The sequence below is a fragment of the Apus apus genome, chromosome 15 (assembly GCF_020740795.1).
Source record: "Apus apus isolate bApuApu2 chromosome 15, bApuApu2.pri.cur, whole genome shotgun sequence".
Classification (NCBI taxonomy): domain Eukaryota; kingdom Metazoa; phylum Chordata; class Aves; order Apodiformes; family Apodidae; genus Apus; species Apus apus.
Window position 1 is genome coordinate 10,609,569 of NC_067296.1, and position 22,951 is coordinate 10,632,519.

At 37.3% G+C, this 22,951-nt stretch overlaps 1 protein-coding gene across 2 annotated transcripts; it reads right to left on the bottom strand.

Annotated features, from left to right (window-relative positions):
* Positions 1–263: 263 nt before the first annotated feature.
* On the bottom strand, positions 264–22,892 carry LOC127390807 (serine/threonine-protein phosphatase 4 regulatory subunit 1-like). 2 transcript variants are annotated; one of them, XM_051632806.1, is made up of 20 exons: positions 22,835–22,892; positions 22,678–22,722; positions 18,278–18,410; positions 17,841–17,947; positions 17,129–17,271; positions 16,489–16,635; positions 14,144–14,251; positions 12,965–13,030; positions 12,273–12,431; positions 11,600–11,769; positions 10,892–11,328; positions 9,907–10,139; positions 8,866–8,958; positions 8,177–8,362; positions 7,720–7,881; positions 7,006–7,106; positions 5,676–5,796; positions 4,877–5,011; positions 3,962–4,103; positions 264–3,387 (listed from the first exon to the last, which is right to left on the bottom strand). In XM_051632806.1, the coding sequence occupies exons 1-20, from the start codon at positions 22,839–22,841 to the stop codon at positions 3,233–3,235; spliced, it is 2,850 nt and encodes a 949-aa protein (XP_051488766.1). In that variant the 5' UTR covers positions 22,842–22,892; the 3' UTR covers positions 264–3,232. The 2 variants fall into 2 exon arrangements, with proteins under 2 accessions (XP_051488766.1, XP_051488767.1); XM_051632807.1 differs by lacking the exon at positions 22,678–22,722 and having other exon boundaries at positions 22,835–22,881.
* Positions 22,893–22,951: the final 59 nt, after the last annotated feature.

Below are 22,951 nucleotides of genomic sequence, written 5' to 3' on the forward strand. Positions count from 1 at the left end.
TCTTCATTTAAAATAAATCTTAAGAGTTTCAGTTCCAACCAAATGACAGTAGTTTCAAAGCACTTTTAGCACTTTCACTGCAAGGAAAAGGTTCCAGAAGAGCTACTTCAGGTCTCAGGACATCTAATGGATTTTTATTAGACACTATGATGAATTCCACACTCAACCCTGGTTTGACAGGTGACTGTTTATACCAGGAAGATGTTTCATTAATTGAAAGAATACACTCACATCCCACTTATGATAAAGTCAGTTACCACAGATTGGTTTATAAAACAGTTACAGGATTTATTGAGATAAATACAAGTAGAAAGTTACATAGATTCTCTGTTCTGACAAACGAATGACACTTCCAGAGTGTCCCCACTTTAGAACTGGGTTCTAAACAACACTGTGTACAGACAGAACTGCCACTAGGGCAGGATCCCGACCAACGCCAAGTGTATGCCACACACACGAGACCAGTGAGCCTGAATTCTAAGCAACATGACCAACATGCTTTGGATTACAAGTGCTTGACCATCCTATAGCATCCAAGCAATATTGCACCCACCAACATTATTTTCATGTTCCTTAGCTAGAAATGTTTCAGTTATATTCTTACTCCTGGTGTGAAAGTGGATCAACTACCTAACTTTGCATCATCTGGCTTTTAAAATACATATTTTTGCATAAGTTAAACTACCCAGAGAACTGCATGTGAACACACTGCTTTGCTTATCATTGCATACAATTGTCTCGTACAAGACAAAGTGCAGTCTCTAGTCATGCTGAAATAATTTCTAGTGTAAAACTGAACCAAGACAAACCTTGTAGAGGGTAAATCTGTTTAATAGACCTGCACATTGTCTAAATAAAAAAATCCCACCCCAAACTATGATGTCCCCTATTAGTGCATGTGACTGAAAGTTTTAACGGAAGTCCTTAAATGCTCTACTGAAATCGTATCATTTAAAGCAGACATGATTTCTGGAGCCAGAGAGGTGACAAAACATTGTTAAAAAAATCCAAGTTTGTTTAGCCTTTCAGTGAACTTTTACAGGTAGTGGCTTACTGTATCCTAATTAAAAACTCGAAGTGAACAGTAACCAAACACGCTAAAACAAATTTTTGTTTTCTGGTGGATTATTGCAAGTAAAGGTAACTAAGATTATGTGACAAACACAAACATGGGTTGGGTTAACGTTCAAGGTATTTAATTTATATACAACACCTTTCAAACATACTTACATATACACACAATTAAAAAAATTGTTCAGTGCTGAGAAATTTAATGAACTCATAATAAAAAATGGAAATAAAACTTTGTCAGAAAGGCCTTAGAAAATCTGAACCATTAGAAAATACCAGTATAATGCCAGCATTAGAAAAAGTTATTAGAACTAGAAAAAATTAACTTGAGAGGTCTTTTTCTTAAGAAATTGCAACTGTAAAAATCTGTACTGAAGAAGCATTTGTTTTAAATTATAAAAAAATTGTAAAAAGTGAAATGTAGAATATTGCAGAGTTTACAAAGTTTATACTGTTTGCTGTGACAGCAGTGATAACAGTGGTATATTTCTGCCTGCAACTTCCAAAAAGCATTTTGTGATCTCACAAGGAAACCATTTGTTACAAATACTGTACATATTATAATACAGGACTTCTTAAACTTATACAAAACTGAGCCCTCCAAAAATACAGATCCTAGCTGAGGAACCTACTTGCTGTACTGCAGACAAGCCTGACCCAGAACAAAACAAAAAGAAAAAAGTGATTTTTGGAGAAACCTTCACCCAGGTGAACTACTTACTGGAACAACAGTGAAATAAGGGGAAATATTAACACTGGCCTATTTATCTTAAAGTATTGTGTTCCCAGAGAGAACGTAACTGTTATTACATGAAACCATTTCTTCAGTATTTCAGCATCAGCTTTTGAACAAGACCAGCATCCAATCCACAATCTAAAGACAACTATTTCTTTTCCAGGCCCTACATTATCTGCAGGTTTGAGACACACCAAAGAAAAAACTTCCTAATTTTTCAAATTGTTCAAAATCTATCTAATTTTATTAACAGAACTTTGTTCTAGCTGTATATTCTGTATTTCTTTCTTCTGTGTACTTAAACAGGTATTTTGGAAGACATCCTACTTAAACTTAAGGGTATCAGTAACCTTCATTTGCTGTTTGCCCTAAACCTATAATCAACAGAAGTTAGAGAGTAAACTGCATCAGCACGTTTCCCCTGTGAGTTTTTTCTGACTTCAGAGCTCCTTTGTCTTAGGAACAAAGTAGCAGGCTCTTTGGGATTTGAACGTTGGACCAGTTAAAAGGTGTTCTTCAAACAATGCATGTATGTAAAAAGCACAAACAAAAAAATATAAGTCTGTAAAATTCTGTAATACCCTTCTAGATACCTCATGTCACAGGAACTGAATCCCTTAGAAGAAGTGAACTTTGCTAGAGCAGACAAATCATATTCAGTTTCAGAAATTAACAGCCTATCTACCAGAGCCAGCAGTCACAAAAACAGACATGTTAGCACCTGTACAGGTATAGCTCAGAAATAGCAAATTAATAGAAAAGTCACAATATACAAAGGATCAAGCTCTTTCTGTGCTTTGAAAAATATCACATTATATTAAGTAAAAATGAACCATGCCTTAATTCTCGCAGAGTAACTACTTCATAAAATGAAATTGTTTTTGAGCTTTTTTCCACTGATACAGAATTAAGTTCTTCATCATATTTGTTAGAATTCAAAACTATTCACATATATACATTTTTCTCAGCTGAAATGCAACATTTGAAACAATACAAAAACTACAATAAAAATGAGGAAATAATATCTTCATGTAAGTCTGCTATAATCAAGTTTTCAAATGCAGAAACCATTTTAAGCTTGTAGCAGACTCCTCTACTACTGGAAATGTTTTGTTAAAAAATGAAATGTAAATTGCAACTACACTGGAACACTGAGTATGGTGTAAGACTTTGCATACAATACTTAACTGCAGGCGAGATAAGAATTATCCCCCTCATTTATAGAGGTAAAAAGAGCAGTTATTCACACAGACACATGGCTGTAGGTAAGAGATGCTCATGAAATGAACATTGCAATGTTTCTCAACAGACCCTTTCCAGCTCAAGTAGGTAGCAAAAACCTTCTTATTTGTCCACCGACAACATAACTACAAACATAAGGTGAAAAAACATTTTGATGTTCAGCATTCACTGCAGAAGAACACATTAGTTTTGTTTTTCAATGTTAGTATTGTCCAGGTTACCCTGTTTTAGTTTTATGGTGGCAAAGAAGGACACATCTTGATCTCTGTCAGATTGCAGGGCTAGAATGGTCTCTTCTGCAGCTTCTAGATGAGGATTGCCAACACTTTTAAAATAAGCTAGAATAAGGGGAGAAAAAGACAATTTTAATCAAACCCAAAAGAATAAATCCTAGGCCATAAGTAGTGCAAAAATACAGAGGATGCCAAAAACACTTGGGCTTTCTCATCCAATTTTTAGGCTCCTTAGAGAAACTACAGCAAGCTTAGAAAGCTGACAGAGAAATACACTACTGCTTACTCATTCTACTAGGTGCTGAAGTATTTCTAAGGGAAGTTTTTTGGCTGAACTTTAAATAGAAATGTATCAACAACTAAGAGCAAGCTCAGGAAGCTGCTGTGAACAACGCGTGGCTGTCCTGCCCTGCCCTCTAGCGCCAAGGACCTCCATCAGTCACAGGAGCAACATCAGCTTCAGGCCCTTCGGACAGGCCTATCGAATACATTCCAAGACAGAAGAGTCACTACAGTACACATTCCTAAATCCGAATTTAAATGCAGTATCCCAGGTTACACTGTACGGTTCTGTTTTCAGTTGAAACAGAACCAAAGTGCAATTTATAAAGAACTGCACTGGCAGAGGAAAGAGCATTTGTCACCAGTTAGTTCCTTTGAAGGAAATGAATGACCACACCTTTCTCCAGCAACGTCTGCCTCAGAGCCTTGGCGAGCAGAACCCTCACGTTTGGCACAGGATCTGAAGAAAGGCTTAAAAGACTGGGGAGTAAGTGTTCAACAAATTGGTCGACAGGCATACATTCTTCTTCTACTACAGCCTACAGGATAAACACAGAAGATGAGAAAGCAAAATTTATGTTATAAATACGCCATTTCCCACTCGTTTCCATGTTGCCCTTAATTTAGCCTGACTATTAAAAAAGACCCTGTTTGACTCTGAATGAATACACCCTATATTGGTGAAATAAATACAATCTTCGAAATACTGTTACGAAAACATGCCTTACCATTCTAAAGCTATCTGAAGATGACCCAAAATGAGCAGGTAACTTTCAACTATACTTTAAAAACCACTGCTCGCTTGCCTGTCATCATCCTTTTCCCTTTCAATATTCAAGTCTTGCTCCTTACTTCTAGTCAAGTAAGCACTTTTGGTTTGGAGGCAGGCAGGTCAGCAGAAATAGAGGAAAATGGTTCCTGGCATCTAGCACTCGCTGGCAGTTTGAAGAGCTCTTGTGAACCTCTATCCTTACATGTCAAAGTACTACAAAACACATCTTAGTTTAGGACTGAATTCTTGACTTTGCTACTGGGATACCAGAAAGCACAAGGATCAGCTGTATTTCAGCTGGAGGCACAGAACAAAACAAGGACCACAGCTTCCAAACTGGATACGCCATTTGCTACTACTGAGACCACGCCAACTCTGCCACTGCCTTTGCTTGACCCACAGAATCACAGAACCCAAGGAATGGCAAAAAATGCTATTTAGCCCAAATTTCAGTTTTGCCCATACTGTTAAAAAGCTTCACACTGGCTTCAAATCAAATGTTCCAAAATAAATAGAAACACAGAGAGAGAACATTCCAACCTGACAAATGAAGGCAAAAGCTTGTCTTCCAACCCACTTGGAGCAGTGACGGAACCGCACTACAAGTTCATTAATGAAATTTAATCCCAGTGCGTTTGCATTGTTTGTGTAGAACTTCTGTAATATTGCTACAACCTGTGAAGCAGAGGAAGGGGGAAGAGGAAAAGGGAAAAAAGAAATGAGAGTTTATAAAGTTAAAAAAGCATCATTTCAATTGAATCCTACAAAAGGACACCAAAAACTGTATTCAGTGTAGCCAGCTGTGCTTGCAGAATAAGTTACTGTGCTTATTCTGGGGAAAAGAAACATAACTTTTAAAATAGCTGTTTGTTCAGGTGAAACAAAAAACACTAAAAGGATTTTAAACAATCATTAAAATAATGCCAAGAAGAAAAAAAATAAAGAAAACTTTCTACTCATTCAGGACATCTACAGGATGATGGCAATACCATTAAGTTCATAACAAATTAATTCAAATTTGAGGAAATATCAGTAACTTTTTTCCCTCCCAGAACAAAAAGGTCTCCCTGATCTTCTACATCCTGGTTTTCATCCACTTGAAAATACATTTATCATTCCCATGCAACTAACAGAGAAACATTTTAATATCTGTGGAAGTCTGACCACTCAAAATATTTTATAAATTTTCATTTAACTTTTTTCCATATTGTTTATCACATTTATCAAAGTATGTCTGTATTCACATTACTTGTCTGAAAAAAAAGTAAAGTGATTTCATGTTTCCCTCTCAAGAATATTTTTTTTCCTTTTCTGCCAGGAAGTAAACTAAATCCCCTACCAGTTTGAAGGAGATCCACCGAACTTCTGAAACTTTATCAGAGCAGAGAGTTAGTGCAATATGTCTTAAGTAGTCGTAGACATCATTGGGATTGTAGAGTTCCAGTATCAGGATCAGCTGTCTAAACACAAAGAAAGTGATTAACTCTAGGAAGCACAACCTGCTTCCATTTTAGCAACTGTTAAACATAAGGAAGGATCACTTGGAGCCTTGAAAATACTATAGTTACTACAAAGCAATTGAACAGTTTGTTCTTCTCTCTGCTCCATACAGGTGCACACACAGGATCAAAGAGACACATGCTTTAATCCATCGAGTCCAAGAGAAACATTTATCCCAACTAGAGGTACCCATGAATCAAAAATATCCCAAATAATAACAAAAGCTGCGAACAGAAGTACAATGAGAAGCTTCTTTGCAACTTCAGACCAATAACCTGTATATTCTTGCAAAGCAAAAATGGAAGATTTACTTTGGTGTAGAAATCTCCATTCCAGAACAAGTTTTCTATCTCAGAACTGCACAGAGCTCATTCTAGCCACAGCCCTTCCCGTGTTACTAGCAGCCACGCACAAACGCAAACCGCTAAGTGACAACTCCCCACTAAGTGTCAGGGACCTGCTGTGCAACGGTGTCACAACTCAGTGAGAGTCCCTTGTGCCAAACTAGGGAGTGAATCCTCCACAGCCCAAACAAAACAATGAGATAAACATGAAGGTCAGATTTTAGCTGCAAACGATTCCTATGAATAATCTTTGTGTGCTTCAAATATCAAGAAGGCTTGCAGAAAAAGAACTGTGGGATATTACTCTATCTCCATCACACACCCAGTCATATGGACATGCCAAATCAGTAAACTAGTTTGTAAGAAATGTTTTTTCCTTCATGCTTGCTAGAAAGATGTCTTTCATACAATCATTTAGATTGGAAAAGACCTTTAACATCATGGACTTCGCACATAAATTTCACTGATTTTTACAAGGCAGTCTAGAACTGAATAAAATCTGAAACCTCACTGAATAGCACCTATCAGACTGTCGTATTTCATAAGCTGCAAGTGAACCAGATCTCCATTTTGGCATAACCACATTTAAGTTCCATTCAGGCCTGATGACAACACAATTTGACAATGTCCACCCCCCACTAAAAAAAAATCCTCCAAAACCAAATATAAACCAAACACGAACAGCCAGTGGTTTTGAAGTTCAGTTCCTTAACAGACTGGTTGATATTTCAGCTCCTAACTACGGTGTGCTCATTTCTGAATGTAATTATCTATTTCAGAGTTAGTAATGTAGAGTAAAAATCTGAAATTAACAAAATTACATACTCTGCCAGCTCGTAACGAAACCTCCAGTTCCTGCTGTTGTCAGTCACCACAAATTCTTGAAGTTGGTAAAGATATTCTCGCCTTTTGTCTGCATGAAGTAACTAAAGGAAAAGCATGACTTGTATAAAACTGATGCAATTCAGTATTTGCACTTCTCTGGTGTATTGCTCTATTCACACTTTTATATGCATTTTCCTACTTGAAAGGAAGTGATCATTCATGAGATGCTTACTAAAAACTGTGCAGAGTCAGCTGACTGCCTGGACACACAAGTCTGACATCCAAAAAAATACATCAAGTCATCATTTCTGCAAGGATACTCAAAGCACCATCTCTGGGCAGAAGACTGAGCAACCCACAAACTAAGGATTTGTGTTTATTACCCAGCAGCCCACCAAGAGCTACTCTTTTCTCTCCCAGCCTCAAACATAAATCACTACTGGTCCAGCTTCCCAGCTGGACTGCACAAAATACTAATTCCTTTACAATAGCTAGGAGCATTTACAGCCATGTTTACAAAAGGTTTTCAGTTTTGGTATTTTGTTGGGATATGAGACAGTGAGGTACCTTAAAAAAGCAACAGACATACAAAATTGCCGTACTGCACAAAGCTAAATGTGTAATTACATCTGGATATTTTACATCTCAAAAAACTCTTAATATAATAGAGTCTGGAAAAAAAATTTCTTAAGAAATTAAATTACATTTTCCTACCTTTAGAAAGTCATACAGATGTTTAAGGACACCAATGCGCACTTCATCCAGATCTTTCAGGAATCCATTGAAAACTGGCACCAGGTCAGCAGCTGTTAGCTGATCTCCCAGAATTACTGCTAGCTCATGTATGGAGAAAGCTAGTGTCCTGCGTACCTTCCACTGCAACAGTTGAAGAAGTGAACTAGATTAGGCATTACAACTAAAATAAAGAAGCTTTTGAACTACACCTGTGTGAGGACTGAGACAGCAGAAGAAACAGGCCTAGTTAAACAGCAGTAGAAAATGATAATCATATTTATGAAGTCTGATTTACATCTTAAATTTTATATTTTTAGTGCATATTTAAACGCTTGTAAGAAAATACATGTTGTAACTTCAGTGCAACAAAGAGGACAGGAAAGCTACGCAAAATTTTAACTTATCACTATTTTTTTTGTTATTTTTATTTTTTTACCTGTACATCTGAGGCCAGCGTCTCATATGTATCCTTCAGGCAGTGCCAGTTCTGCCTGCCCAGCGTCAAGGCTACCCCAGGAAGACTATAGGCACAGTGTTTGGCTATTTCAGTATCAACAGTCTGGGCTCGAGCTGGGTCTGTCATTGACAGGTACTGGTCTAATAAGGGTTGAGGTATGATATCCTAGAGAGAGACAGTGCATCAGCAACACACAATTGAAGATCTGAAAGAAAATACACCAATTGTGCTCTAGTATTCACTTGCTACCAACCAGCTGGCAGCAAAACACAAAAAGTAGCAAGATGCTCCTTTTGTGAACTAGCTTTACGAAGTGCACATGAGCCCCCCAGTTATTTGTCCTCTCCTTAGGATAGAGCAGGCAGCAATGAACAGTAATTACTACTTGATCAACAGATTGCATCAAACCAAATGGAAAACTTCTTTGCTGACAACAAACAGTAAATCCAGTGAAAAAACAGTATAGCTGGTGCCTGCCTTGACTGCAGAGACAGCAAAAGGGCAACAGACTTTTTCTAGCTTTCCAATTTAAAATAGGGTTCTACTCAAATGCCCAGAACATTTCTTACATTCTGCATCTGATCAACTGCAAAAGCTATCACTGTAGCAAGGGTAAGATTAACTGTATTCAGTACACCACTAAAGCAGATAGATGCTATTCCCATCACCTGTAGTTTTGACTTGTCATCTTCCAAAGGTGGATTCTTTTCTGGCTCTTTCTTTACAATTACACTGGTTCCTCTGTGTTGTTCTTCTGAGTCCTGCAAAAGGTCATATAGCTAGTGAAATGAATTACTTCCTGCTGTTTGGGATAGTTCAAAGCATCGCGCTACAGAACAATGCAATTCAGGTACAGAACAGCCTTTTGTAGACAAAGCCTTGTACAGGCAAAGCCTTCTTTGGTGTGTTTATACAACTACAAAAAGACAACTGAGTTGTACACTTAGACATACACTATTAAGATCATCACAGCAACAAGAGGAACAGTAGTTAAATTTATTTCTATAAAGAGCAATCTAACTTAACACAATAAACTCAGCATTCATATAGATTATGGATGGCTACTTTTATGTACTCTTAAAAACATTTTTATTCTTGAATTTAAATTATCTTAAACAAGACAATTCAGCAGTTGCTCCTTTCCCCAAATATCAAAAAAATTCAAAGGAATTAAAGGACCAAAACAAAGTTCAAAAGTTCATACAGTATTTTACATTTTTGTTCGTACAGGTTTAATGTGCAATTTTTGTTCATAGACAAGGAATCTTTCTTTACATTTCACAATTTACTCCAGCAACATTAAATACTGTACAAACAATTCTTTTTACTCCTATCTATATATTAAAATAAAGAAATAGTAACCAGGAACTGTCTTCCTGTCAACACCTGATTCAGCTTCCTGTTTGGAGATAAAACACTAATTTAAGACTCATTACAGGAAAAGGTAAGACCATACTTGCTCTATTTCATCTGACAAAAATCCAACAAGACTCTGCAAAGCTTTAACTCTTAGGTAACCTGTGTGCAAACAGAAAAAATAGCCCTCAATAGCTTTTCTTTTTTAACTAAAACAAGTGGCATGTGAGTTATGGTGATGTTCAAAGGCTTCAGATCAGGAGTGGGTCAGCAATGTCAGAGATTGTGTGAACATACAAAGTACTTAAGCAGGCAAGAATTCCTTTCAGGCATGGAGCACAGTGCATACTTACTGCGCTTTTCAGTACACTGGTGCCAGACTGACCACTGACGTTATCCTGGAAGGCAGAGGATGAAAGTGTGTCCTCCTTCACCTGGTTGCAGGTAGCACCTGAAACAGCCATTTCATCCAAAATACTTTTGTTCTGAAGTTTGCCACTGCTTGCTTCCATTTTTTTGGTCTCGTAGTCACCAACAGAATCAAACTGAGCAGCTCTGAGAGCAGCAGACAACACTTGGACCTGAGCTGTAAAAAGCAAGAGACTATTTAGTCTTCTAATGCACTTAATGCACTTAAAAGCATTGAACATGTATTTAAGTTAAATCTCAAAAGATAAGAAGCAGCCCAGTCAAAGCTGCACAGAAACAGTATCTAGCCACCTTAATATGGCAGGCTACCAGTTGGCTGACTACTGCCTACTACTACAGCAAGGAATCCAAATGTTGCTTCAGTTCCTGCAGATACAACTTTGCATGCAGAGAAGGGATGAAAAAACAGGCAGATGAAAACTGTGAATCCTCTAGAGTACATCGGAGACTTCGTGGAACAAGAAAGTGAGTTGGCAATAGATGACAGGCTTGTCAAGAAGGATTTGGCCCAGGAAACACAAACATTCCACTTACAGAATGGGCCATTCTCACTCCAACAAATATCAGATGAACACAGCTGATAGCAAGTAGCTCTGTCCCTACAGCACAGTACTTAGCTACAATACTTAAAGACAGTTTTATCAAAAATCAACAAGCTTTTTTCCCTTTTGTAGTGAGATCCAATTTATTTCATGCAAACAGGAGCCAGGAACATTTCCCCAGCTGTTCTAGAAATAACTCAGGTCTTGTGAAAAAGGCTGTTTAATAACTTTCTACTATAATTTACTACTCAAGGAAGTCTCATCACCTTGTGAATACCAAGCCAATTAAAATGTGGTCAAGGGTTTTCTAAAGGCCAGAAGAACATCTGCTCATAGAAATTCTTATTTTACTGTTACAAAGTCTCACCTTGAACATCTGGATCATCTATGTGCTCCTGTAAGCTTTCTAGAACTTTTTTTATTTCACTACTAGCAACACAGTTATTACATGGCACAGAGCAGCTATCTTTGTGCTTTTCAGTCTTGAACTGAATCAACTCCAGATCCTGACTTATATCAGGCAGAGGAGGGCGCCAGTACAGAAAAGTATTAAATACATCCTCAGCAGACTGTAGCTTTGAGTTCGTTCCAGGAAAACTGCTCTCCTTAGTGACTTCTATGACACCAGCAGCAACTTTGTCACCCTGAGACAACCCAGACACATCTTCTCCAGGATTGGTACAACAATCTGAACTTTCTTCTCGGGTATCTTTATTTAGGTTCTCAACTGAGAGCTTTTTATTAGCTTCAGCAGCAGTCTCCTCAGTTGTTGATTCTGGTTTGATTTCCATTGGTTGTTCTGAACTGGTAACAGACACACACAGTTATACAAACAAAACAAAGTACTCCATAACAATAGTTTTCAGTGAAATAATTCATAAAAGACAGCACCAACTACAGAACCTTATTTTCCCTGCAAAATTTAGAATTCATGTTACCACTACACTTTACTTCACCAGGTTTCCCTTCATACTTTTTCTGGAACTATATTCTCAAGTTGAGATTTTTAGCTCTGAAGAGCAACATTCTTCATTCTTCTCCCTTCCACTACCCCACATCTTTCCATTAATTTTACCTGGACAACGTAGCATTTGTACTGGAGGACAATGAAGTTACGTTGTTGCTGGAATTCCCATCCGGCCAGATACTCAGCGTCCCATCTTCTCGAATGTAAAGACCAGCACTGGAAGGGTTGGCAAAGGTAGAAATAAACGGACCAAGAGACTGAAAAGCAGCCTGACGAACCTGTGGCAGCATAAAGACAACAGTCACAATTCATGCAAGTCTTGCACAGACAATGCTAAAAACCAAAATTTTGGTTCAATTTTTGGTTCAATTGGTTCTTACTGTAACAGCTTCATTTAATAATATAAGCAATTATCAATTAACAAGTATGTGACACCTAAGCAAAGGCTATTAGAATATCAAGCATGTATCTACAATCATAGTAAGGAAATTTTTTTGTAGTTATACATTTGAAAGACATCACTATCCACTTCAACTAACACCTTTTCCACAAGCAACCTACTCACAGAACTGTTTACACTTACTAAAAACCTACTGATAGAAGCTGTTAAGTAGTAAGAGAGAAGAAAAATAAGACAGCATCTTGTTAGAGGAGATATAATTTTAGCAGATCAGGCTCTAATCTCAGCAAATTCAGAGAACTTTTACAGCATACTTGTGACTTGCCCTTTATTTGTGTATCTGACTGAGAATATGCACCAATTATAGAGGGAGTTACTTACCCATCTGCAAGTGTCACTAATAAGACTAATAAACAGCGGGGATAATTTGCTTCTGCGAACTTCTGGGGATGTGGTGTAAGACACTGCCATGAAGCATTCAGCACAAGCTTTTCTCATTCCCCAAACACTATCAGAACAGAGTTCAAAGAACTTGGGAATCTGCCAAAAATAAGCAAAACCAAGACTAAAGACTAAAAGACTACAGCAACTTACTAAAAAGGTATTTGTTTGAAAACTGGAGACAATGATAACTCAAGAGACAGTAAAATAAGAAGAAACAGGAACAAGTTAAAAACAATTTTTAATTTAATAAAAAAGTGTCTGAAATTTACCTATTTAGACTTTATGTACAACTACATGAACTAGGAAAGAATCAATAGAATTATACATGGCCTTTTTTTCCAGAAACTATACGTTGTTTGATCATCCTAGTTCAGGGGAAAAGAGTCAGTAATTCTGAAGTGTGTGTGTACATATATGCTATTAAATTTTTTTAATGTTTTGCAAAACAAGAACTTCACGTTTCTATTCATTTCCAGTTTTGCTATATAATTGCAACCAAAGCCTGAGCCAAATCAATTTTTAAAAATGCATTCATACTGATAAATGTACAGACAATAAAATAACTAATTATTAAACCTTTTTAACTAAGAAATACAAGTCTTGTAAATGGATTTTGATTTTTGACATACCAGCAATCTTTCTGTGGCTTCCTGACCAACAGCATTACAAATGTCACCAAAATTAGCTGCACAAATCTAAGAAAGAAATAAAAAAAATTAACAAATAACATTCTGGATCTTTCAAATACACTAGTTTTATTATCTACTTCACCATGCATTATTTATCCCACGTAACAACTGCATAAGCTAGACTACTCAAATTTCAGCCATGTAACGACATCCTGTAACATTAACTCATCCCAAACAAATACTCATTAGAATAAGCTTCCATAAGGCAGATGTCTTTGAAATAACTAATAATGAAGGTTTCTGCATGAAGAGCATAATCTACTTCAGTAATCACTAAAAGGTACAATAAGCCTACTTAAAAATTTAAAATACTTTGAACAGCAGCTGTCAAAACCAACACAAACTAAAATATGATACAAGGGTCAGGACTTTCTGTACTGGCAGAAATATCTTTGCTATGGCTGAGACTGGCTTAAGTGCTTTGCTGAAATCAAGGTCTCAAGGTAGTGCCATTTACAGTACATTACAAATGCTATAATTAGGGCAAAAAGGACACTCCCTCATGTAGAAAAAAGATGGCACCAAAATCTGAAGTTAAGATAGGAATGTGTTAATATACACTATCCATTCTACATGCTTACGTAGAAGGCTGTAAAGCAGCTGAAATTCCAACAAGTGCAGCTTATGTTAAGGACCCAGCTGAAGCTTTGCATAACCCTTAAGACTACTCAAATATTTAAAATCTTCTTAGGCTACAAGTTTCCTTTTGTACTCAACCATGAATTAAAATTTCTCCTTTCAGTAACACCAGAATTATGTGTTTATTTCTTCTTAAAGGCAGCATGTCTCAAATATCTGTTACTTTTGAATTTCTGGTTTTGGAGTAACATGGCAGAAATCAGGTAACTTGTTTGCATCCTATAAATCAACAGCTTAAAAAAAAAAAAAGTGGTATAAAACTATTACCAATGCAAGATCAGTTTAACTGCTACACCAAAGCCACTCAGGAAGGACAGTTATCCGTCTCTTTACTGAACTACATGTCAATAAATTAAAACTGCTCTTCCAGACTCTTTAGAAGTTCATCAGCTCAAGTTATGGCTAAATTATTCAGGAAGGTATTTGAACAGCAACATATGAATTTATTTTTACATGGTTTAGGGTTGAAAACACACCAACCTTTCGCACTTGAAACAGTTTCCCATCACTGCACAGTTCACAGAAACGAGGAAGCAGCACGTGCTCAACTGTTGTTCTGCTCAGCATAGAAGCCATTTTACAGATTATCTAAAAAAAAAGTCAAGAAGAGGATGTGCAAGGAAAAAAAAACCAAAACAAAGTTTGCAAGCATGGCCAAATATTCTTCCTGAAAATTACCTCTAAGAGCAAGAGAGCAACTAGCATGAAATAGGTTTAACTACTACACATTATTTGTATTTTCATACAACAGTCTTATGTGAAGCACAATCACAGTTTTTATTTAAAATCATTCTACGCCACTGTGCCTGAACATAGTATTTCTGCATGTAATGAACTGCCTTTTTTATCTGGTTAAATAGACTTCTATTAATAAATGCATTTTCAAGGTGTTTTACAATGTGGCATACACTGGTGTTTTGTATGGAGAAGACAAAAGTTCCATTACACTAGCCAGCACACAAAATCAGTCTTTATGCATATTAGAAATATCTCAAGCTTAAGGATGCAAATAAGCCCCTTGGCTTTAACAGGACTGTTCAGATACTTAAAAACAAACACAGTCCCAGCTCTTTACAGGCTCAGACAACATGATGAAATAGAAGTTAACCATACAGAAAAGGGATAGTAAGACAAACTAGTTATATTCATAAACTAATGCACACTTTACAGGAATCATTCTCAGAGAGTTAACACTGCATCATACTTAACATAAGTTAGTAATGTAATGTGCTCACAGATTCAGCTTTCCGAATTGTCTGAACTGTTCTGAATTTCCAAACTGTGAGTTTCAACTACCACTACAAACCATGTTTCTGCTGTGAAAATCAAGTCCTTTGGATTGTACATTTCTTTTCAGCTCCCACTTCTTAGGACAACTTGCTTTAATTCTTATATTTGCAAGAGTAAAAAGGAAAGGACTTCCATGCACCTTCCTACTCAACTGTTCTGCCTGCTCATGCCTACTCAAATGTTGTCAGATTAGAAGAACTCAACTTTCTATTTTTATTTTTCAAAAATAACTGAGGCTTTCTACCTCAATAACAAACCAAAAACAACCATTCGCTTTTGCCTTCTTAACAGCATGGTAAATTAAGAGCTAAGGAAGACACCGTTCAAGGACTTTTCTACAAATTTTCAAACTTTTTTAAAAGGCATCTGGTGCTCAGATGTCACTCTGGAAAACTGCCTAAGCAATACTCAACTCACAAACAAGCAAGAGGAAAATCTAGCAGCTAAAACTATTTTACACATCAAGTATCAGATATCCATGCTGAAATGTAATTACACACCAGCATTTTCCTGTGGAGTCAGCCAATTTCGTGAGCAGGGAATTATTTTTTTTTCAAAACCTTAAGAATTAAGATCATAATTCATGCTTTTACACCATTACTGTGATGCACAGTAGAGCAAATGAAAACTCTTGGGGAACAATGAATTCTTAACTTTAAAATGCACTTGATTCTTGACAGTCTTCTTTTAATTCTTGTTATCTGGCTACCATTTTGACAATATTTTAGCATCCTGAAGTATAAAGATGGTCTCTTTAAACCTGATCTTTTAAAAAATTCAGAGTAAAAATTTAAAGATTTGGTGTGGTAAACTTAAAAACCAATATATAATGAATAAATATCAAAGGCTTGATTGCTTGTTTTATTTAATGTCAGCACCATTCCTGGACCTCATCTTCATTACTATTAATATTTCAGAAGGATTCCTCAAGTACTTCATTGACACAAAAGCCCAGACTTCTTCATCGCACAAAGGTACAGGACCCAGAGAGAGCTTAACCAAAGTACCTCTGCACTTAACCAAAGGCATTAATAAATAGTACTCAGCACAACAGTACTCAGGACAAACTTGCTTTCTTCTTGAATTCAGCTGAGATAATTCTTGATGCACTTGTGGTGCATCAAGTTCTGACCCTGTTCAAACTCTTTGAAAATTCATAATTTCAATGGTGCTCACTACTACAAATGTCTAAAAGTGACTAAGAAACCTACAGCTCCAAAATTTCACAGCTGAGCACAATTACATTTCAGCTGTGTCACAACAGCAGGTTCTCAGTTTGCAACAGGCAGACTAACAAAGAGAAGGAATAAACCAAACGGAAACAGTAATGTTATAGGAAGTTTAAGTTCAATGATTAATGTAAAGCTTTCAGGATACTAAGAATGCAAGTACAGTTTTTATTTTCTGGTTTTATGCTCATGAAAATCTCACACAAAGTTGTTATATTTTAGAAAAGCTTTATAGTAGCACTGCTGGAAGGCAGAGAACAAAAGCAATTAAAAAGGAAAAAAAAGATTTATTCAAAATTCACTTACATTCACAGCTTCCACCTTGTACTCATCATCACTGTCAGGAGCAGAGAGGTCCAACAGAATTGGACACACCTTATTTTCAATGTCACTCTGAGCAACAAGGTCTTGTTCTAGCAGTATAAGCAGTGCTTCTTGACCTGCCTTTCTAACCTATTAATATGAACAAACAAAACAAGAAAATTATGTCACTGTAAGAACAGGATTTACTGATAAAAGAACTACAAAAGGCATGTTGTCAACAAACACACAGGTCCAAATTAAAAAAACAGAAAAACTTGCAGTATTATCATCATAAGAAATTAGTAACAAACACTGAAGTTTAATATAATCAGTGCATGGCATTTAATTAAATTCTGAGGAGAAGCCAAAAGATGAATACAGGACTTGAAAGTCATAACTCCTGTAAAAGACTGTGTCAATATGATGCTAGGCAAATCCTGTAAGTTTTCCATTATCTGCTAAGTACTAAAAAAAATTCAGACCTCCCTAGCAAAGTGTGCTGAAACTAATAAACACAAAGCAACATAAAAGAACTAGCTATCAATCAACATGGAATTTCCCATTATCTCTTCCTCATGCCTGAAATTCACTGCACCACATAGGATTTTTAAGTGATTCAACTCCTGTAGTCTGTTTTTCCTACCTGATTATTAACATCTGTGAGGTATCTCACTACTATGGGCATAAGGTACTCAAAGAATGCTGTTGGGAATTTTGGTCGACTTTCTTGCAGGAAAATGGCAATAGGAGGTATTTGCTCCATCAGCTCTGTACGTACAGTTGGTTCTAGCAATAAAACAAAAGTGAAAACTACATTAGTAAATACAAAATTAAGATAAATCACCATAAAAAAGTAGCTTTTTTTTGTTCACAGCAGAGGAAAATGAAAACAATCAAAACATAAGAAAAATCACCACTGAAACTGCCTGTTCTTAAAGGGAAGTTGAATAAAATAGAACAGCCTTACATACACCACTAGAGTCCAGAAACTTGGAATAAGTTCCCTAATAAATCAGATAAAATAAGTGCACTAGCTAGAAACTCAATCACCATGATGGCATATACACAAAGTATTAAAATACACAACTGTTCTATGCCACATACACATATTCACATGTAATGAATTCCCTGAAAAATATTACATTAGGCTTTCATTTATACATCTACCACACAAAATATGAAAAAAAAAAAAAAGATGAAAAAAACAAATATCAATTTTATGGACAGATACAGCTGTTACATGATTTAGTTTCTTTAGTTCACTCACTGCCTCCTCAAAACAGAAAAGTTAGTGCCTTCTATATTGCAGCTTATGTAAAATAAGTTACAAAAATTAAAAAATAAAATATTCAAACCTGCATCTTCAGAGAGCCTGACTACTATTTCCATTACAGTCAGGAAGTCTTCTTCATTATTACTGAAATCTCGAAAGACATCCAAAAGACCTCTGGCAATAATTTGCCTGTGGAGTGAACAACATATTAGTTGCCTAACCTCCTACCAACTGCACATAGATGGGGTACAAGGGGAAATTACAAAATGTAAACAGGCACCTTGAAAAAGATCAAGCTCTTCTCTCAATACAAGACATACTAGTTATACAGTTTCCCCATCTCCCAACAAAACAAAGATGTAATCAAGAGATCTTATTCAGACAATAAAGAATGAAAAATGTTACACTAATAGAATTAATATTAGGTATGTGCTTAAGTGAATAATAACAAAAGTAGAGACACTTAACATCTACAATGCTATCAGACTCAGTTATCAAATGTAGCTGCTGTACCCTTACCTGTTAAATATGTTATCACTGAAGGCATATTTTTCTAGACGAGCCAGTGGAGTTAAATTATCCTGCCCAGGAATATCCAGGAATGCTGTTATCCTCATGCTATCGCAGTCTGGTCCATAATCTTCAAATCCAACTTGAAAGACAGGAAGAGTAACCAAGAAAAAAAGAAAACCCAATCCAGGAGTCAGCAACAGATGTTACAGTGTAAAGTTCACTATACCAGTAACTTAGTTCTTTTCAGAGCTGTTCTTCAAAGGAAAATTATCTGTACATCATTGAAAATGGCTTACAAAACAAAATCTTAAGTAATATCTAACAAAGTCAAGAGTAACACTTGCTTATAGACTACTACACTCAACAGCTGAATTTTAGCTCATTTCAGTTATTGTAAATCCTTAGCTTTTAACACATCTTACTTCACAATTTGCATGGACTAACCACATGCACTGTGAGTTAAGAGGGCTCAGCTGACAAAATTACACACCACAAACCAACAGACACATTAAAAAGCAAAATCAGCCCCATTTAAAAAAAAAATGGAATTTTAACCATGACAGAAAATCCCAAACCATATTGCTTTAAAACAGCAAATTCTTGAGTCTATTAGAGTCACCAAGGTACAGTTTTTCTCACTGTAGTTACTGGGTCCCACACATCTATATCAGACTGGTAGAGAAGAACTTCAGCTTTACTTTGCTTGTGAACATACTGGGAGCTACATATTGCAGATTTATCAACTACAGACTGTGCCATGCAAACTCTACTCTTTTCTAAAACCTTTGCACTTGCAGCTTGAGACTCTTAACCAACTATTACCATACCAACAGCTAAAATCTGTCCTACCAAGTTTTACAGTAACAACCATTTGATTACGTATTACAGGCAAAAAGACTGTGAAGTGGAGAAGGAATAAGATAACTGTGCTGCCAATTTTTTCTTTCCTTCAGCCTTAAAACAAAGGCAGTGAGATAACTTGCCTGCAACACATTTTAGCAATGGATATAAGAACACATACAACAACCAAATCGACAGGAAGAGCTGCACTAGAGCACCTTATATTCCTGCTCTGGATTCACAGTTTTCCCAACCAAGCACTCCCAGAATTAAGCACACTTTATTCACATAAATAATATAGCAACCGTCATCATACTTAATTACATGCAAACTGAGCCAATACTGCTTCTCATATGCAAACAGCAGTCTCTCAAACCAGCATATGTTCTGAGAGTGATGACCACTGAAGGCCAAAAACCAGTTTCTAACTTGGTAGGACACAGTATTAGGCATTTAGATCGGTAAAGAAAGCAGAAAACTGGTTATAACTTGAAAGTACTAGCTAATTTTTTAGTCTAGCCAACTGTTACACAATAAAATATTTACTAGGACTTTTAAAAAAATCAATATACTTGCTGTTAACTTTATCTAGTGTCCACTTGTTGAATTAAGAAACAGTTTTAAAATGAAGGTTGTCATCAGTTCACTTAAAATATTTCAGAATTCTTACCAATTCAAGTAACAATGAAGTAAATCCAAATTCTACGTTTGACTACAACACCTGGGACTAAGATGCTTGTACTACTTGGAGTAGTTCTATTATTCCTTAAATTAGCTAAGCCCACACCAGTGCTTCCAGGACCAGAGGGAAAAAAGAGCAAACTACTTATGCTCAGGATCAAGAGAATTAAATTCCTGAAATTTTTTCCACACACTCAGTACACGTAAGGAACAGTCGTGGCAGAATCCATTTTGTCTTTTGTCAAAAATAGTCATTTTCTTTTCCATAAAATAAGAAGCCATAGGTGCTTACAGGTTTCAGACTACTAGAAAGTAAATCACAGAAAAATAATGATATACTATTTTTATCTAACGCTCTTTCACAAATGAATCAAACATTCAGTATTTTTCCTTCTAATGACATCAAAGAAGCAAGCTTGAAATCTGTCCACATAGAAACAAGAATAAACCTGACAGTATTCACAGCTGAAGTGGAGTTCACCATGCCTGAGTTTGACCTAGACTGAAAAGCTGCTTAGAGCCTGTAAGAAACATCCACAGGGTCACAGGATCTAACTATGCAATTCAGCATCATTAGCAAGGTTCACTACCCAGTTTTTCCAATACAAGGCAGTAAATACTAATATAGAGTGCAACTATTTCATTTGCTTAAGGAGATAATTTTATCTCCTGCTGTTTTTAAAAGGAAGAACAAATTTGAAAATTAATTTTATTTAACATAAAAGGGCATAATTAAGCTATTTTCCAGATTATCAAATATATCACCTTACAAAAAATAAGTTTCAAACTGTAGCCAATGAATTTTGTTAGCTTTTACTACAGCTTTTCCCCTAATTCAAAGGAATCCCCCAGCCTCTCCATTTGTTTCAATGAAACTGACCTTCAATGTACATAACACTACTCCACCAATTCAGTTAAGTAAAAATTCAGTGCCAGTGATTAATTTCAGTGAGCTTTTCCCAAAACACATCATGAACTCTTTGCTAGACTCAGTCATGAACAACTCATGACATCTGAACTTCACTGCAGCACAAGACAGCTTTCAATGCAATAAATCTAGCTGCACAGTCAAGTTAATGAACTCAATCAAGGAATATTTTTAAATCAAAGTAAGATATTAATAATGCTCTAAAATGCACATCCCTTTATCTACATGCTCATCCTGAAATTTATCATTTCTTTTACACAAATTTTAAGTGACCTATATATAAAGTTTATTAAGTACCGCTTATGGCAAAACTTAATCTGGGTATAGAAAGAAGGGCACAGAAGGAAGGACAATTTCTAGCCTTTCAAATAGGTATTAAGGAAGGAGGATGCTTTTTAATTAATACTCACAGAGTTAGAATTAATCTGTATAAGAGAAATGTTAAAAATATTTTCAAAAACACAAACATAAAATTAACCAAGAACGCTTGCATACACAATCTCATTACTTATACATTACTTACGTCACAAAAGATCCCAAACTTTACTTTCTAAAACTTAATCAAAATACAAACATCATCTTTTTTCCTGCTACCTATTACTGAAATGCAGACACCTCAAAGCTGAAGACCAACAACATTTAAGAGCAGCAACTAACAAAATCCCATGGAACAACCTCCTGCCTGCAGAGGTGATGCCTCTGCACATCTTTCCAATGGAATACTTCAGATCTAACATTTCCCCCAGTGTTCCTTCTAAATTAGCTTGCTCATGCTTGACTGGGGTAGGGAGCAGGGAAATCCATCTGTTACACGTTTTCAAGTACTATTAAACAATACTGGTTTTGTGGTAAACTAATAGTCTCTCAGAAGAAACAAACAAAAGTTTCAGTTTTCACTTTTTAATAGAAAAGTCAATCCAGCATCTAAGTTGCCAATGAAACCACCCCACACAGAAAGCTTCTTTCTAAAGCAATACAAGTTCATGTAATTATTGGTCAAAGATTTCTTTCCGTAAGTAACACCTCTTACCAAGCTGTCTGATTGTCATTCAGCTCTAATCCTGTAAACCAGCTCGGGACTACACCGGCTTGAGGTGGAGCTGTTGCCTGGCCAAGGACACACGACACTGTATTTAACCTAAAACCACTGGATTGTATCAGCCAACTAGAGCACGACCGCGGTTTCTTTTGTTCCCGCTTCCGAGGTGTGCGGGCAGCCACGGCAGCACCATCCCGCCGAGCACCTATGCCACAGGTGCAGGAACAGCAAAATACCCGGCGCCCTCAGCAGCCTCCACAACATTTAAAAGTCTCCCCCGTTTGAGCTGCTGCTGCTGGGTAATCCCTCGGCTACTCCAGGCTAATTTCCACCGGACAACAACAACGGAGCTACTGCCTAAACCCCTACCGGCAGGACCCATTTTTCTTTCCTAGAGATTCTCGGCGACCCATTGTTGCAGGTGCTGCTTACACTGAATCCAACAATTCAGCGGCCACCGGGAACAGCGAGCACGGTCCTTGGAAAGGACCCCCGGGTTCCACACGCCGCCCCGGGGCTGCCTCCTGCCGCGGGTCCTTCCTCCCCGCCTGGACAGCGGCTGCTCCCCCAAAACCCCGCTTCAAGAGGCTGCCGGTCCTTCGACAGCTCGGCCCCTCAGCCAGCACTTAATGGCTTGTGAAACGTGCCAGGTGAGGCGAAGGCCCGCAGCTGCCGGAGGGAGCGAGCTTGCTTCCCCTGTCAGCACCGCGCTACTGCAGACATACAAATACGCTCTTCATTCGTGATCTCTAACGCCTATAAACCTTCACCTGCCAGTACAAACAGCCTCAAAGTCCTCCCTTCACCCTAACGTGGATAAAAATACGGAGAGGGAAAGAGACCGGCAGAAGGACCCCAGGGTGGGAGAATGGGGAAGGGCCTAAATAGGGAGCAGAAAAATAAAAAACAGTTACTCACAATCATCTAAGTCATCCTGCAAATCCACAAAATACAAAGGGATCCCTACAAACAAAAACAGAAGAGAAATACCGGGGGGTTGGTTTCGGAGAGCTGCGACGAAGAGCAGCGGCAGCCCCGCGGGAGCCGCCCCGGCCCGCCCGCCAGCCCCACTTACCGGCCATCTTGGAATGGACATGGGCGAGGAGGAGGGGAGCGGGAGGGCAAAGGGAGGAGCCGCCGGTACTTCCTGCCCCCCGGGTCAGCCCCCGCGCAGCCGAAACGCCACCGGTTT